Source organism: Tyto alba, unplaced genomic scaffold (genome assembly GCF_018691265.1).
Source record: "Tyto alba isolate M040663 unplaced genomic scaffold, T.alba_DEE_v4.0 Super-Scaffold_2, whole genome shotgun sequence".
Classification (NCBI taxonomy): Eukaryota; Metazoa; Chordata; class Aves; order Strigiformes; family Tytonidae; genus Tyto; species Tyto alba.
Window position 1 is genome coordinate 82,903,979 of NW_024881282.1, and position 16,157 is coordinate 82,920,135.

The 16,157-nt window shown below is 44.1% G+C and overlaps 1 protein-coding gene across 5 annotated transcripts in view; it reads left to right on the forward strand.

The window, feature by feature from the left end:
• The window catches only part of FRMD4A (FERM domain containing 4A), a 377,000-nt gene that overhangs the window by 162,357 nt on the left and 198,486 nt on the right, over positions 1-16,157 (forward strand). Inside the window, exon 1 of one of the 5 annotated variants that reach the window (XM_032985842.2) lies at positions 5,247-5,535. The exons of 3 other annotated variants lie outside the window; for them this stretch is intronic. In XM_032985842.2, coding sequence (XP_032841733.1) covers positions 5,443-5,535 — 93 coding nt within the window. In that variant the 5' untranslated portion in view covers positions 5,247-5,442. Of the gene's footprint in view, positions 1-5,246; positions 5,536-16,157 lie in introns of those variants that run through there. One more of the 5 variants, XM_032985840.2, reaches the window with a different exon arrangement.

Consider the following 16,157-nt stretch of genomic DNA (forward strand, 5'->3'; position numbering starts at 1 on the left):
ATCTGTTTAAGGCTTAAATCTAGCTCATGGCTGAGTACCTTCCATGCCGTGCTGAGTGAACCCCTATTTCTTCAGGAATTGAGGCAAATCAGCAGTGCGAAGCACTACACATGAATAGCCCACTCACATTTTAAGACTTGATACTGAGATGCACAAAATATTTGCACATTCCTTGCAGTTGCTGGGATTTGTAAAGACTTTAGACGACTTCCCTGATAGAAATATTGCAGTCATATCCCAGCTAAGTGCATAACTGCTATTGTATGCATCACATCCAGCCTCTGCCATACATCCATGATGTGGGAATGTAGTGTTGTTGCCAAATATCTCCTCTTTTGTTTATATAAGCCCTGGAAGTCAGAGGTGGCCTCTGCAATCCCTTCCTGATGTTTACAGGGGTGTGTCTCCAGGGCAATGGGGTCAGGCAAGTTCCCTGCCTAATTAATTACTGTCTCTTTGAGTTATGTGGGAAAAGAGCTGACTTACCGGCATGCTAAAACACAAGGGAAATGTCCTTCCATCTAGCAGAGGCTCTACTTGCTATCTGCTGCTGTTCTTCTGGCCAGGGTTTTCCAGGAGCCAGTCTGCTTGGATGCTGGGACTGCTTTCCCCAGCAAGCACCATACTCGGGTTGGAGGGTGGGGAGGAAAATTGGAGGTAGGATGGAAGCTGCCCCTGGAGAGTCTGCTTGGCAGCAGTGGGGAAAGAAGAGGGGTGCAGGTGGCTCTGTCCTTCCTGAAGCCTTTTTCTGTGGTGTCTACGTCTGTCATGACTTTCACTAGGGGCTGTGCCAAGAAGTTGCTGGCTTGGTGGACACACCAGCTGATGGGTTCAAGTGCTTAGCTAGGTGCAGGCTCAGCAGGTGACATCCTGGGTTTCACACTCCACCCTGCCAGCCATTCTTCAAGACACCCAAGGCTGAGGTACAAAAAGCAACAGATGAGCAGCCGTGTGGATATTTCTGCTGGAACACCAGTGAATGAGGAAATTTAGGAACATCTAACATTACATTCTGGGTTAACCTACAGCAATATGCATCAGATATGAACTTCTCTGAGTCCAGAAGTGCTTGGTTCTGGGTTTCTCTTTAGGCTTATGCTAGTCAGACGTACTAACATGTCTGTGAACTGCAGATGGTTAAACAACCGTGCTGCAGCACTATGCAAAGTTGTCACAGAAGCCTAAATTCCCAGTCATCTTTGTTGGTACGAGTGATGGACATGCTGCATATGCAGTCCAACACTGTGCTGATCACTGCATAACCCAGAGCACCAAAACCAAGTAAAACAAAGCAAGACTCTCTGTTTAGAGGTGGGGATGATATACTCAGCCTGGATTACTGCACCCAGAAAAGGCACCCACATGCACTGCTTGCCCAGAGGCAACAGGGATGTGATGGTCTGCGTGGCCCCCAGACATGACACAGCTTTGTCCAACAGGGGCAGCCCCTGGGATTTCTGTGGCTGGGGACCACAAACAGCCTCTCTCACCCTAGAAAGCTGCTGGGTTATTGCCAGCACTGATGGAAAAGGCTCATACAGGAATGGAGCTCCACCTGGTGTGTTTTCCCACATCCCTCCCCAGGCTACAGTGATCATAACATTTCTCTGTAAAACACCATGTAAGACTGGAAAACTGGTGTGGTTTTTTTTAAATAACTTCTAGGCAACCTGGATTTTCAATGACAGCCTGTGATTATCTTTCACTCCCAACGAGGCAGTTTCCTTTACAGTCTGATTCTGGGTGCAATAAAACATAAGCTAAGTCACTGTAAGGACTGCAACCCCAGAGTGTCGTCCTGTTCTCCTTGTCTTCCCGTTGCTTTGCTGTGCCCCAACAAATCAGCTAGGGAGGATTTCTTACAGTGGGAAGTAAGAAATTCCACCAAGATTATTAGGAGCTGCTAAAGAGCTCAAATACAACTGATTTCCCTATCAGGACTCTAGGGAAGAATTTGGCTTTGATACTGATAGAGGCCATAGATATTGCTCAGAATGGAAAATACTTTCAGGAGCTGCTAATTATCTTTGTTCTCCTCTTATTCTGTTGCCATAATCATGTCTCATGGAGTACAGAACTTAAGTGAGTTTTCCTGTACTGAGTGACTGTTCAATTTTAAAAAACAGTGTCTTATTGATAGATCTGATAGCTACCACATACTGCATTTCAGTGTGTGCCACTTCTGTCACTGGTTTCCATTCACTGATCTCCACTAGGCATACACTAACTTGAAACTTGACTCCTCTGTTGCAAATATAAGACACAATTTGCAGCAGTAAATTATTTCTCTCTTCTTTTCATTAAAGAAAAAAAAATAGTCTAAATAGCAAACTATTGGAATGTACTTTCCTCTGATGCATTGTTACCACAAACCACTGTTCCTGGCAGCCTGCAGCTAATACTGAAAAGCATCCACTGCTTTAAAGAGTTTCATCTTTCAGTAGTTAGTAAATACAGCGTGTCTTTTGAGGGTCTGTGGTGGCAAGGCCAGGATGTTCCTTTATGATAGTTTGGCTTTTATTTCCTACTGTGCTGTTCAGTCAGAGATTGTCTCTGCAGACAATGCAGTTGAATGAAGCCTCGGTGATGAGTCTGGACATCTTAATCTGCATCTGCACTGAACTACACAAGAGAGGGGGCTCTCCAGAGGGAAATTCAGAATTTGACAGGCTGAAGTGCCCTGGGACATTCTTACATCTGCCACAAAAAGCTAAACTCCCTCTCTGGTAACAACTAGAAAGACCCTCATGAGGGCATATTTTATATTACCTATCTTACAGGCAATCTATTAAACTAATTCTAATAGACTGCCCTATACACTTGCCTACCAATGCACCTTGAGTAATTCAAATAAAAAGTCAACATCTCATCCTTCTGGATGGTTTCCACAGTCCTGATGATTATGGTTTGACTTCCTGTCTCTGGGTTCATGCCACCTGGGAAATAAAGAATGAAGCAGAAGGAAGTGAACTCAGGTCTCCAGTTTTATGTGGTTTCTGTGGAGGATACCTGTAGAGTTGTGCAGGAGTGCAGCACAGGGAGGGAGGGAGGAGTCAGATCCATTGGGATATGCAGGAATCTTGCTGGAACTGGCTCCAATACCATGCACATGGATTAATTTCTTCTACTCTTCACATGCGCAAGAGGTTGCCTGAAAAGAATAATATGTGTGTTATTAGCTGCCTTAAGGAATATGCAGATTTACATTTCATTTGCAAGACCTCAAAACCTACAAAAAGAACTTGTGGTTTTTGGAAATGACTGAAGGAATGTTCCCCTTTCCCCTATGGAAAAAATCAGTCTATGTGGTGCTTCATGCTGGTATCACTAGACTGTCTGCCTCGTCCCGGATCTTGCTTGCTTGTAGACACAGAGATGTGTGTTATGGCTCTTCATCCCCTCTAGTGGATAAAGTTCTATCTACAAGGCTGGTCTTTCTATGAGTTGGACCTGCAGGGACCTTGCTTGAAGGAATATGAGAGCTTTTGGGGAAGGGGGCTGGCGTGACCAGGAGCCCCCGCTCATGGCTTCAGACCGGGTGAGCAGGGAGATCTTTGCTATTCTTCCCTTGTATGAAGCACTCACCCCCGAGGTCATGACTCAGACATGACTCAGTTTTTATGCAGGCAAAGCTCCCAGTACGGCAGATTGCAGTCGCCTTGGCCATCTTTCTCTACCGGTAGATCCCCAGTGGCTCTGCTGATGCGGGCAAGGATTCCCCGTGGGCAGCCGGGAAATGACAACCACCTTGTCCTTGAAAAAACAGGTAGGCAAAATGTGAGATAAGAGGGGGGCATTAACAGTGGTTAAAAATTCCCTGCAAGAAGCAAAGACCCTAACTCTTCACCTATTCCACTTAAAGAACCTATATAAGTCAGTCATGCTTAAGATATTTCCATCTTTTCCTGTCTCTCTCACTCTCTTTGGCAAGAAACATATGGAACTAATTATGAACAAAGGCCGATTGTTTTAATATTCAGAGTTTCCCACATCAAGCTGCTGATTTTTTACTTTGACTGGTTTTAATAGATGTGCATATGCTGAGCAGATACAGAGTTCTCTTCTTTATTTTAAACGGTTGTTTTAATGTCATGTCCTTAACACCTTCATCCTGGCTTTTGGACTTCGATCAAAACAAAGTATTTTTAGTTTTTGCATTAAAATGAGAACAATACATGGAGGAAGGGATTGGCTCCACAGCTCAGAAGATTTTGGTCTCCCAGCTAGACTGCTCCAAGGAAAAGAGTGTGGGCCAATCTCTTTTCCGTTTTACTAAGCAAATTCAGAATACCACTATGGAGTTTGTGGATCAAGAAGCTCCCACTTTGTACACATTAACTCTAAACTGCATCAGGACCAGTACCTGTAACTGAGCATGGAAATGAACACAACAGCCAAAACACATTTTTACAAAAGCACAGAATCATACCTGACTGCTTTGGGACAACTCTTGGTGCTGCGAAAAGTCTGTGGGAAAGGAAAGTATTTTTCTCATTTCCAAAACACTTGTGTACAATTTAAAGTGCAAAAATAGCTTCAAACTTTTCTTCCAAAGAAAGAAAATACCAAAAAAAGAAAATAAGTAGATGTTGATACTGACCTTGTGAATACTACACTTCACAATTATAGACTCATATAATAATTTTTATAAATGCATATACAAGCTGTAGGCACCATGGAGGGGGCTTTCAATGATATATATGTGTACAGACATGAGTGTGAGTGGTAATGTCTGTTCTTTGTACTTTTGCATGCACTGCACTGTGCCATACAGACCATGTAGCCTGAATCAGTGAGTGCTTGTGTTAGGCTGAGCAGCCCAGAGGATCTGTTCGAGCCCCGTGCTCTGGGTATGTGCTTTCCAACATTGAGGAGAGAGCAATATCTCAATGTAGGTTTTAACATTAATCTCTGCACCAGATGGTGATACACCAGATATTCTTTTTAAAGTGAACATGTGATCTACTGTACAGCAAACCAGAGGGGTCTGCAGTCACATGGCAAAATGTATAATAACTCTGATAGAGCTTTGATTAGACAACTGACCTGGTTACCATCTGTAGTAACAAGAAACGAGTTTGACATTTTTGGAACATTCTCCCCAGAAGCTTAATTCTTCCACCTCTGTGGCACAGCAATCCTGCTGAGCAAACTACACTGAGAAACAGAAGGAAGCTAAAGATACTCTGCTTGAAGCATGTTGTTAAGGTTACAAGGCTTGGGTTTTCCTTTTTTTTTTTTTTTTTTTTTTCAACTTTTCCCCCCTCCTTCTTTCAAATAAGCCACATCTTGACTCATATGGTCTGATGTGAAAACCCACTCGGCTATTTGATAGTTGGGAAATCTAGATGAGACTGTAAGTTATTTCAAAGGAAGCCTGTGTGTGCTGTGAACTCCGTCTGTCACACACACACACATGCACACACGAGTTAGCTCTGCACTATGGTAGTACAGACAGCTGTGACTCCGGGTAGGACCCGAAGACTTTTATTCAAAATACCGTATGGATCACTGAGGAGACGCAGTGTGGAAAGGGTAAGCCATGATTTCTTTGTCCTGAATGCATGCCCAGAGGATGAGGAGGGTACCATCTGATAGCAGTTGTGTGCCCTGTTACTAGTCAGAGATCATAGAGGTTATGTCATGGTGTGTAGAAATTACTATTGGTGTATGCCACGGTGTGTAGAAATTACTGTTGGTGGGACCTGTGTGGTGATGAATGGGAATTAATACTAGCCAGAGGCTGTGTGATAACTTAGGGTAGAAATTGATGCGGGCAGGAACAATAGGATAACATGCAGCAATTAAAACTAGTTAAAAGCTCTATGATATTGCTTGGAGTGATAATTTTTGAAAAGGATCATTTCCAACAATCAATACTCATTGAGACAGTGTGATGGCATATGGCAGCACTGACCTGTAGCAGTGGGGAGTAATTAATAATAAAGTCAAATAATGAATACCAGTGGAAAGCTCAGGGTGATGTGGAAGGGCTCTGTATAAGTGAACACAGATGTAGATGCCCACTAGTGTCTGTCCCAGCTGAGATGGATAGTGAGCAGTGGTTGCACAGTGCACTGCGGGCTACACAGTGGACGATGCGTTACTCTGGTGGGTGCCAGCCAACGCGACGCTGCGGGGCTGGCAGTCCCTGGCTAGACAAGGTGACCCTGTGGCTTTCTTGCTGCAGCAGGCGTGGCAGTGGGTCCCCGGGGAAGCTGTAATTCTGTCATTGGCTTCCTGCAAGCACGCAGAGGACCGAGGCGGGGGTCCCATCACTTTGAAGGATTGACAGGCTGGCAAAGGGGCAGCAGCTGGGACACGGGTGTCAGCTCAGAGAGTGATGCACACCTGCGGAGCGCACACCGAGCATGCATCGGGTGCTTCAGGATGCCTTTGCCTCGTAAACTTCCTCTGCTGGAGCTGGCAGAGGTGGCACAGCCCCCCAGGGGACAGGGACACTTCCCACACCCCCTCTGATTGCCACTGCTGATATCCCCTCAAATGGTGCTTGGCTCAAGGGGATGGGCACTGTCTGCATGCTCTTGGCCACAGGGGTTTTGGGGAGGGTGCCCCAGGGGCGGGCGAGGGGTGCTGCACTCACTGGCCCATGGCTGGTGACACGCATAGAAGCTGGTGACAAGCCCAGAGTGGCTCAGAGTTGCTCCACATAGGTCTGAGGGAAACCTTTTCTCAGGGCATCTGTTTTGCTCAAAAGCAGTTTTGTGGCAGCTGAAGCCACCTGTGAGTTTACTCTGAGTCTGTTGCATGTGTCACTCAAAAAAAAAATCTGGTTTTGGACATAACAAATTAAATTTTTTTTTCCAATTTTTCCTTCAAACAGAGTGTAATTTCATTTGGATGAATGCCTTCATTTTTTTTAAGGGATATGAAAAATATTTCAAAAATTAAATGCAGGTCGAAAACTGTTTCAGTTAAACACAAAGCCTTTCTTTCATTTGTTTTTATTCCTTCTCCATTTGGCAGAAGAGAAAGCAGAATTACTTTGCGTCAACCTGAAACATATTTTCTTTGCCTTTCCAGTCCGTCAAGCAAACCAAAAATAATCAATTATTCACACAGCTTTGGTCTGCTATTGTTTGATTGCTGTTTGTTGCTTTGGAGCGCATTCAGAAATGTCCCTCCTGGTAAATTTGGGCTTTGCAGTTCAAGATGCTGGTTCTGAGAGGGGCCCAGGGTAGGCAGCCCTGCCTGCAGCCTTAACCTGCCTTGGGGACAGGTTTTATTTGTGTGCCCTGTACAGTGCCCAGCAAGGCTGTAAGGTCGGCCAGGGTTCCCCCTCCGGAGGGGCACTGCTGTTGCTGACCCAGATCACAGGAGGCAGGTTGATGTCTCGTGGCTTTGAAGCTGCTCTTTCAAATGTGGAGAGGCAGAGAGTCTGGTGTCTCCTTCAGAGGCTTCTTCCCGCGAGGTGACAGATGATTTTTTTTGGCCAGAGAAAGCTCCCAGCTGCTGTGGGGCCACCATCCTCCGCTGTTGGTGGCCATGGCAGGTCCCTCCCCATCTGGAAGGGCTCATGTTTTCACACAGACCATACCTGAGACAAGTCATATAACAGTGTGGGGAATGGGAGACCACTCTCCTCCATGCATGCACAACATTCCCTTTGGAAACACACTATCCATATTGACTGAGCATCATCTGCCCAAGTCTTTTCTTTGCTGTGTGCATTAGTCCATGTGATGGAGAGGTGTAGAAAACCAACAACACTCTCACCAGTGTTTCCAGGAGGTAACCCCATGATGGGAAGCAAGGGAGAGTATGGAAATACCTGCAGAAGAAGGTGTCAGAGAAGGTCAGTATTTATATATGTGGCAGGAACATATGCATAAGGATGACCAGAGCTGCAGGGGACTTGGCAGTGTGTACTCACTTAACAGCTCCACACACAGCCCAAGTGACCAGCCATTCTCAGGGGGGTTTGTGTTGTTTTATTTTCACTCAGTTCCACAGTTTATTTCTCTCCTTCCCACTTCTTGACCTAAGGCTGGGTTGGTTTAGGCTTCTTGTAAGGCAAATGCTGCAGCCTTGCTATAAGGGTTGCCAGCGGATTTGGTAGGATGGCTTTTGCAACTGGCTCTTTTTTGTCCTAAATCTCTGTCCTTGCCATTATTCTCTCTGCCTCATCACAGAGCTGCCCCATCAGGCACCTGGCCCATGAGGTTGTGGTCACCCTGGTTGAAGCATGCGTGATGCTCTCTCTCCCTGAAGCCCCCCACCAGCTAGAAGTGACAGGGCAGATTCCCTGCACTTGTGGTCCTAAGCCACACCAAAGCTGTGTTTCTAAGCTCAGAGTCCACAAAAACCTGCTGCAGCAGTGAAAGAGCCTGAAATATAGTCCTGAGTGAGCAACTTTCACATGTAAAGCCTGAGATGTAAGAAATCTGTGCAATGCGTGGCATGCACCCATCAGAAGAGAAGGAAGAGAAGTCCAAATAAAAAAGGCTAGTGCTAAATATTAGCAGGTATGGCACAAAGACTGTCAAACATGTCAGCTGAGGCTGAATTACATTTTGTACCATGGGGCACACAAGCAGCCAGTGTCAGGACTGAGATACGAATTGGGTTCATCTAAGTCAATGCTGATGTCTGAGAGACATCTTCATCCTGGCTGGCACCTCAGGTTGCCCTCAAGATCACTGCAGAGGCAATCAAAATACTCTGCAGGGGTTGCAGAGGTGGTTCCCTCAACACCTATTTTTGGCTGAATTGATAACTCAAACCCCAGCCATCTCTCCTTTAGCCAGCATATACAGGGACATCTTGGTCAGATGAGGACTCCCCCAAAGCAGGAGACATGAATCCCATCCCTAACACAGTATATCTCAACACAGAGCCCTCCTCACCAGATCTTCCTTCTCAGGGTCTCCTTCCCCCACCAGTAAATATGCATGTTAAATATGTAGTCCTTTCTTCCTTTACATTATTAATGTGAGACGGTTTATGCCTGCAAGCTATCTTTATTGTATCCATGTGCTGCGGATGTGTGTGAGAGGAACATGGATATAGTCCTGCTAATGCCTAACAAATGCCTAGCACCATTCAGTGATCTCTTTCTGTTGTTGCAAGGCACTGGTAAATAAGAACACATACTTACTCCTTCTCTCAAGACCTCACTGGCTATTTTCCAGACATGGGAATGTTTCTCACCACAAACACAAGGCATTGTTTTTTTGAGTTAGAAAGCCTAGAGAAAACATGCAGCTTTTTTGTATTAAAAAAGAAGAAGTCTGCCCTCTCTTCTGCCTTCAAGGCTCAAAGGATGGTACTACAGATGCTGTGTAAAAAGGAAGGCCATCTCCAGACTAAATGAAGTGCTGTAAGGAACAAATCAAGCTGGGAGAGATATGGCTGGAAAAGCCATTTAAAATTAGGTCTTGTAGTGTGTACCACAGCTTTAGGTCCCAGCTCTCAGCTATGGTGAATTAAAGGCCCTGTGCCCAATTGTGTCAGTGGATGTTTGCAGCTCAACAGGACTTTAGTCCAGATTGCTTTTTTATTTCTTGTGCCTCTGAAGAAGATAAGCTAAGATTAAAAATGTGGCCTGAGCCGCAAGAGAGAACTCCACTGTCCATTACACAAGTGTAAATCTACACCGATGTGGAGCTGAGACTGGTATTTACCTATGACACTTCCTCTCTGAATGAATATCCATGAACACTCATTCATATCATGACTTTAAAACACACCAGGCAGAGATAAATCCGTAAATGGATATTTATTGCCATAGAAAACAGATGGCAAAAGACAAAGCTCCCATGTTCTTATCCCAAGCTGCAAGCATGTTAAGAATGCGGCAGGAAACGTCATTCCTCCTATAAATAAATTTCTCTTGAGAAGAGAGAACCCAGGACTGAAAAAAGAAATCAGTCTTTCTGCTCTGCAGGCCAAGTCTGAGGCAGGTTTTCCCACGCTATTCTGCAGCTTATGGTGACCTTTGCTTTTGGCAAGAGGAGATTGCCTTCAAGCAAACCCAGTAAGAGTTGGGATACGTCTTGCTGCTATACAAATCTACCATCACTTTTACTACTCTGAGTTATTAATTTTCTTTTTCTACTAGACAAAGCATAATTCAGCATTTGGATTGTTGTTGATAATTTTTCCAGCATGGATTCAAGAGCAAAATGGTCAGAAACCTCTCACACTGAGGGCTGTAGTGCATTGTCTAACAAGGTGGAACAAGGCAGATCTTGTGGCATTCACGGTGGAGTGGTCCTCATTTGTTAAACCCTCTCGTGCAAGCTGCTGTGAGTGATGCTGCAAGCACTCGCTCTGACACCACGACTAAGTGAGTGCTTCAAGGGAAGTTCATGTTTCCAGTTCACGCTATATACTTGCAAACTCTTACTCTGACACGCAGGTCCTGCAGACCTTTGCTTAGTACTTTCAGATGGGCCTCTTACCTCGACAGTATCACTACCAATCTGATAGACTGCTGAGGTGACAGCAGAGTTACTCAGATGCTGTGGATAACAAAAGAACAGTAGATATTTAAGCATAGAAGCTGCCCAAGAGAGCAGAGAGACCTTGAAGCAAGAAACTCCTGTTGTCTTAGCTTTTTTCTGGAAGTCATTCAAGTTGCAAAGTGATGAAACCAATATACAAACCTAGATCAGTAAAAAAAAAAAAAAAGCAGCATTTTACAACACACTTTGTTTACAATGAATTATTCACCAGCCCTATAGACAAATAATGGTATCCCCCCAAAAATAATAATAAGATAACCTTAAGTAGAAAAACTGTCACCTGTATAATGCTGTGATATAATCACTTGTGACTGCTGAAACATCAATTTTATCTGCTTCATCTGATCTTTATCTTTTCTGACCTGTTCACAAGTATTGTGGAGGAATTGGTTTAACTTTAACTATACTTAAACAGATAAATGCTTGGCACCCCCTCTCAGGTATCTGCAAGTTGTAACATTTTGTGACACTTCTAAAAGGTGTAACAAATCAAAACAAACTTTCCTGTGAAATGGATCAGGAGCTGTACCAGATTTATCCTCCCAAAATGCATGCAGGTTAACAGTGCAAGAGGTGAGAGCATGGCAAAGGCTAATGGATAATGACTGGTGAACTCTGCAGAGTTTGGAGACAGGATCCTGCTCAAATTGGCTTTCAAATGGTTGAAGCTTAACTGAATTATTGGAAGCTCTCAGGACCTGGAGACCTCATGAGCAGAGGCTCTGATGTGAAATTTCCAGTACTTCAGATTCTTCTTTTGATCAGAAAATGAAAAGCTTTTTTCATTACAGTTTGGTATTTGTTGCCTTCGCATTGGACAGATCCTGGGACAGCAAGGGCAGGTCAGGGGACAGAGCAAGAGCAAGCCTGGGGACAGAGGCTGGGAGCCAGAAATGAGCCAAATGCTTTGGGTTCGGGTGAAGGGAAGGGGTCATCATGTGAATTCAGTTAAAAAGCTTTGGAGGGGGTCAAAAGGCTCCTGTAGTTCATGGACCCTTTTAGTCTTCCAGCTAATAAGCCTGTACAAAGGGCTTTCTCAGGTAGCTAGTACCATGTCTGGATCGTAACCCCACCAACAGCCCAAAGTTCAGGAGTGATGTTGGTTTAGCACCCAAGTAGGTTGCCTTGAGGCATTGCTCTACAGCCCAAAAGGCAAGAACCTACTACTTCTGCAAGAAGCTTCCTGGAAGGGCTTTTTCCATACAGAGACTTGCAAGGTTGTCAAGTGATAGATAATGAAAAGTGATAGCTTGTGTATTTGAAATTTCTTCCAACCTGCACCACCCTGAAGACCTAGTCCTAACTCAGCTTCTAGCCAGGACTTATCCCTGAAAGGGTTTGGACACGCCTTTAGCTGGGTTTCAGTCCAGACATAGAAAGCCTCTAGACTTCAGCAATTCATGATCCGTACAAGGGATTGCTTAAAGGTTGCCTCAACAATTTCCTGAACCAACAGCATTTTCAGACATCGAGTGCAAAGTATGATACATGACTTTTTCCAGCTCTTAATTTCTTCATCAGTCTTATCATCCATTTAGGTCTGGAAGTGAATATAAAAAAACAAACAAACAAGCAAACAAACAAAACAAAACAAAACAAAACAAAAAAAAAACAAAACAAAACAAAAAAAAAAAACAACAACAAAAAAAAAAAAACAATGAATGAGAAGCAGACTGACCTTCATAGAGCTTTTCCATTTTCATTCTTGAGACAACTTTGTTCCAGACAGGCACCGATACAAGTCCGGTTAAACACCAGTAGTGACTTTAGTGAAGTTCACTGGGCATCAGGTTCTCCCCAAACCAGCCTGATAGAAATCATGAAAAAAGCTGTTCTGACCAAAAGGAAATCTGTTCTATAGGTAGTCGCAGAGTTTCTGTTTTGCTGATTCAAGAAATTCAGGAAGTTGGATTTAGATTTCAAACATGCTTCCAAATTTCTGGTCAAACTTTCTGTCTGAGCTTAGCTTATTTCCTGGTGAAGTATATATTATCCTCATTGTCTCAACCATTTCTAATGAATTCAAAGAAACGGTGACTTTTCATTCTACCGGCAGATGGATGAGTGATTCTTATGCTTTCATTTTTCTTGTTGGGACCAAAGTATCAAACTCTCCAAATTGCACAGGCAAGGAGCGCAATTAGTCTCCACTTCCCGAAGATATCACATGAAAAGCTTTTGAAAAGATAATGGGCTGCAAATGATGCCATTTAGTCACCCGCTCACACTCTACAATCCAGCTGTACTTCTAGAATATATTTAGAAGGTGTAATTAGGGTTGTGAATGCTTTGAAACAAGTGAACAAGTTTCTTAACTGAGGTTGAAATTCATTTCAGTTTCCAGCACTGCCTCTATAAAAGCCACCAAGTCTTGATCGTGTTGGAACATGGATATCTATTTTCTCTCCAGGTTTTGCATCATCACAGATTTGGTAAACTCCATGTGAAACAATAGGTAAAGAGTGATAACCTCCAATTAATGTTGACGTGCTGAGCATCTGCCCTTTGGAGATCTACGTGCAGAACAAGTACCATTTTACTGTTTTACCATTTTAGTTAAGAATAGAAATCACTGCTAGAGTGAACCTAATCAGTCTTGACTCAGAAGTTTCTGCCACAGGGAGTTTCTACCCTGGAACTCCCAACAGATGAGTGATGGGATGAGATGTGTTTTGGAGAAATTCATCTAGAAGGGATTAAAGGTAGGGGTTTATAGTGTGTACTTCCTATGTCAGCTGCCTTCCACTTGTACCTTCAGCCAGCCTACATTTACAAGTTTGTCATGAAACTGTAATAATGTTTACTACCTATTTAAGCTTCTTCAGTAGTCAGAGAGAGAGTAATGAGTGTCTTCTGGTGACAACTCATCCTAATATCTTCAAAGACAATTTAGGATGGGATGAATTGCCCTCTGTGTTGACTTCCATCTTTCATTAACTGTAGAGGGAACAAAAACCTTTCCAGTTGGAGATAAACACAGACTGCCATGCCTGCTCTGCATGCTTCTTCGTGGAGACCAGACCCAGATGGGGCATGCAGGCTAGCCCAGCTCAGATGTGAACGTCCCCACAACAGAGGTCTGCCCCCATGACTGTGTGTTCACTAGCTCTGCCCATGGCCCTGTGAATCTTTGGTTTATCAGCCCAGAGTTTGTTCTGGGAAGCCCTGTAGTACCAGCTCCAATAGTTGTAGGACTTGGGGAAGAATTTGCCTGTCCTTGGAGGGGAGTTCTAGGGGGACATGTGCACTGCAAAACAGATGGGCTGCACCCCACTTTAGGGAAGACATAGATCTATTTCACAGCCAGAAAAGCAACCCAGATCATTCATGTTGGAACTACTGCATGCTTCTCACAGCTTTTCTTGTGTGGAAGATCAGATGAGCAAGGGTAGGTTCTGTGTATTTGCTCCTTTAGTCTAAGTTTGCAAGCCTGCATGATAACAAGCATCATGCCTCTTGCAACACAGTCTATTGATTTTGCAGCAAACTAGGTGGCTACTGTTGGCTTTACTGAAAAGTGCCAGCAGTGCCATCCTTCTGGTGGCCCTGCCCTCATAGCCTTGATGATGTTCTGCTGCTCCTCTAGATCAGGCTGGAAAACTGTAGCATAACATGATGACTATGTTGTCTTTGGAGTCAGAGCCATACAGAAATCTTTGTTTCCTTATTGCTGTGGATTGCTAGATCATCTAAGTCCCAGCAAAGCTAAAATTTGCGTCACAAGGACAGAAATACATGTTTTATCCACCATAAGGATGACTCCACCAGATGTAGGGCAGGTGCCAAGAGCAGGGTCCTGGTCTCCAGCCCCACCTCTGTGTCCTTGAGACCGTGTTTGCAGAAGCAGTCATTCAATTTTAGGAGTCTCTGAGTTTGAATCTGTTTTGGGCAACTCGTGATACTTGCTGTTTCTTTTGAAGAGATGTGTGTTTAGAGAGCCTGAGGGAATGTCTGGACCTGCTCTGAAGGGCAGCCCCATTGCCATCTTTTGGGTTAGTCTTCCACGTTTACTTGCTTGCAGGCTGGAGGTAAGGTCATCAAAAGTAGATCACTGAAAATGCACAACATAGCTTTATGACCGATGGCTTGATAAAATGCTAGATACCTCACCTGAGCACAGGGCAGCTGGGGAGATAGGAAAGGGACTGGATCCTGTATTTGCACCCTCTCCAAATGCCTCTTTCATTGCAGGATAGATATAACCTGACATTCAAAACAAAATATATCTCATAACGGTTTCTCTGCATAAATGACTGTGTTTTCTCCATCTGAGAGAGATGCTGAGATCTGTAAGATGCTCAGGGGAAGAGCACAGAATCAGTGCACTCCCCTGATCAATGTGATCCATGTGAAATTACAACTCTTTAGTGAGAATGGCAATGTCCTTTTTCTCCTCCACAGCACTCCAAAAAAGATCTCCAACATCTTGCTTTTATTAATTCTTTTGCTGTATATTCAGTAGCCATGGTATGTCTCTAACCACAAGGCTTGTCCTGCATGGGTTGTAATATTTTGCATGATGATTTGGAGAGTTTTAGGAAGCTGAATGAGAACGGCAACAAGTGACTTTCTGTCTTTCAGTCTTCCCTTAATCAGCCTAATGCATCAACAGACAGTGGGGAGGAGGAGGAGCAAGATTAAAACCCCACAGGTAGTTTGTCCTCATTAAAGGTCCAGATTTTTACAGAAAACCAAGAAAAGTGAGTTGCAAATGTTTCACAGGCTCTCCTTTCCTCAGAGGTGAGCTTAAAGCTGTTAGTGTTGCCTGAGGGCAGAGCCTGGAGTTCCCAATTTTTGAAAATATCATCCAAGAAAATCTGTCAAGGCTAATTTGATGGATGGGCTATTGCAAGAGGGAAGCTTGGCAATCCTAGGTCACAATTTAAAATGATTCCTTATAATACATTGGGTTTTATATATTACAAAGGCTCCACAGACACTGATCTCTTCAAGACCCAGACAGTGTTGTCGTTCCCACTTGGCAACCAGGACGCTTTCAGGGTAAAAGCCAAGGTGAACTGTTGACACTCTGCAAATCTGGGTGTATCTGAAGCAGGATCAAACTTCAGGGATTCTGTTAACTGTAAGTGCACATCCGCATCCCCTTCCTCCCTCTCCAGCATCTCTCTGCCCAACCCATGCTTGCAAACCACACCAGGGACTGGGAGGAGGCTTTCTAACTTTCATAATTTCCACTCAGAAATGTTGGAAAGCTTCCTTTTTCCATTCTGGACTTCACTGTAATGCAGCCATCGTGTATCCTCCTGTAAACTTTCAAATGCACCAATAGTGGCAGTTTCCTGCAGATGAAAAAGGGTTTGCTTCAGTTACAGCAAGTGGGAACCTGGCCAAGAAGAGTCATAAAACCAGAGGACGTTGATTTTTAAAAGCACAGTTATGTTAGTGCATTCCAATGCATCCAATCAGTCACTGAAGAGAGGTTAAAGTGGCCTTGGGGCCAACCTTCAGCTTCTGAAGGATGGTGTTAGGGGAAAGATAAACAGGCTGATGCCAGCAGATGATCTAGCCTCTTTTCCTTATGATCAGTCACAGCAGACTGTGCAGTTCTGGCCAGACTCTGGGTTGCAGCAGCATTTTGAAAACTTTTCATTCCTGAATTTTGTTTTATACTAATGCACAGATGCTGTTATCCACCCTAAAGGGGAAGGG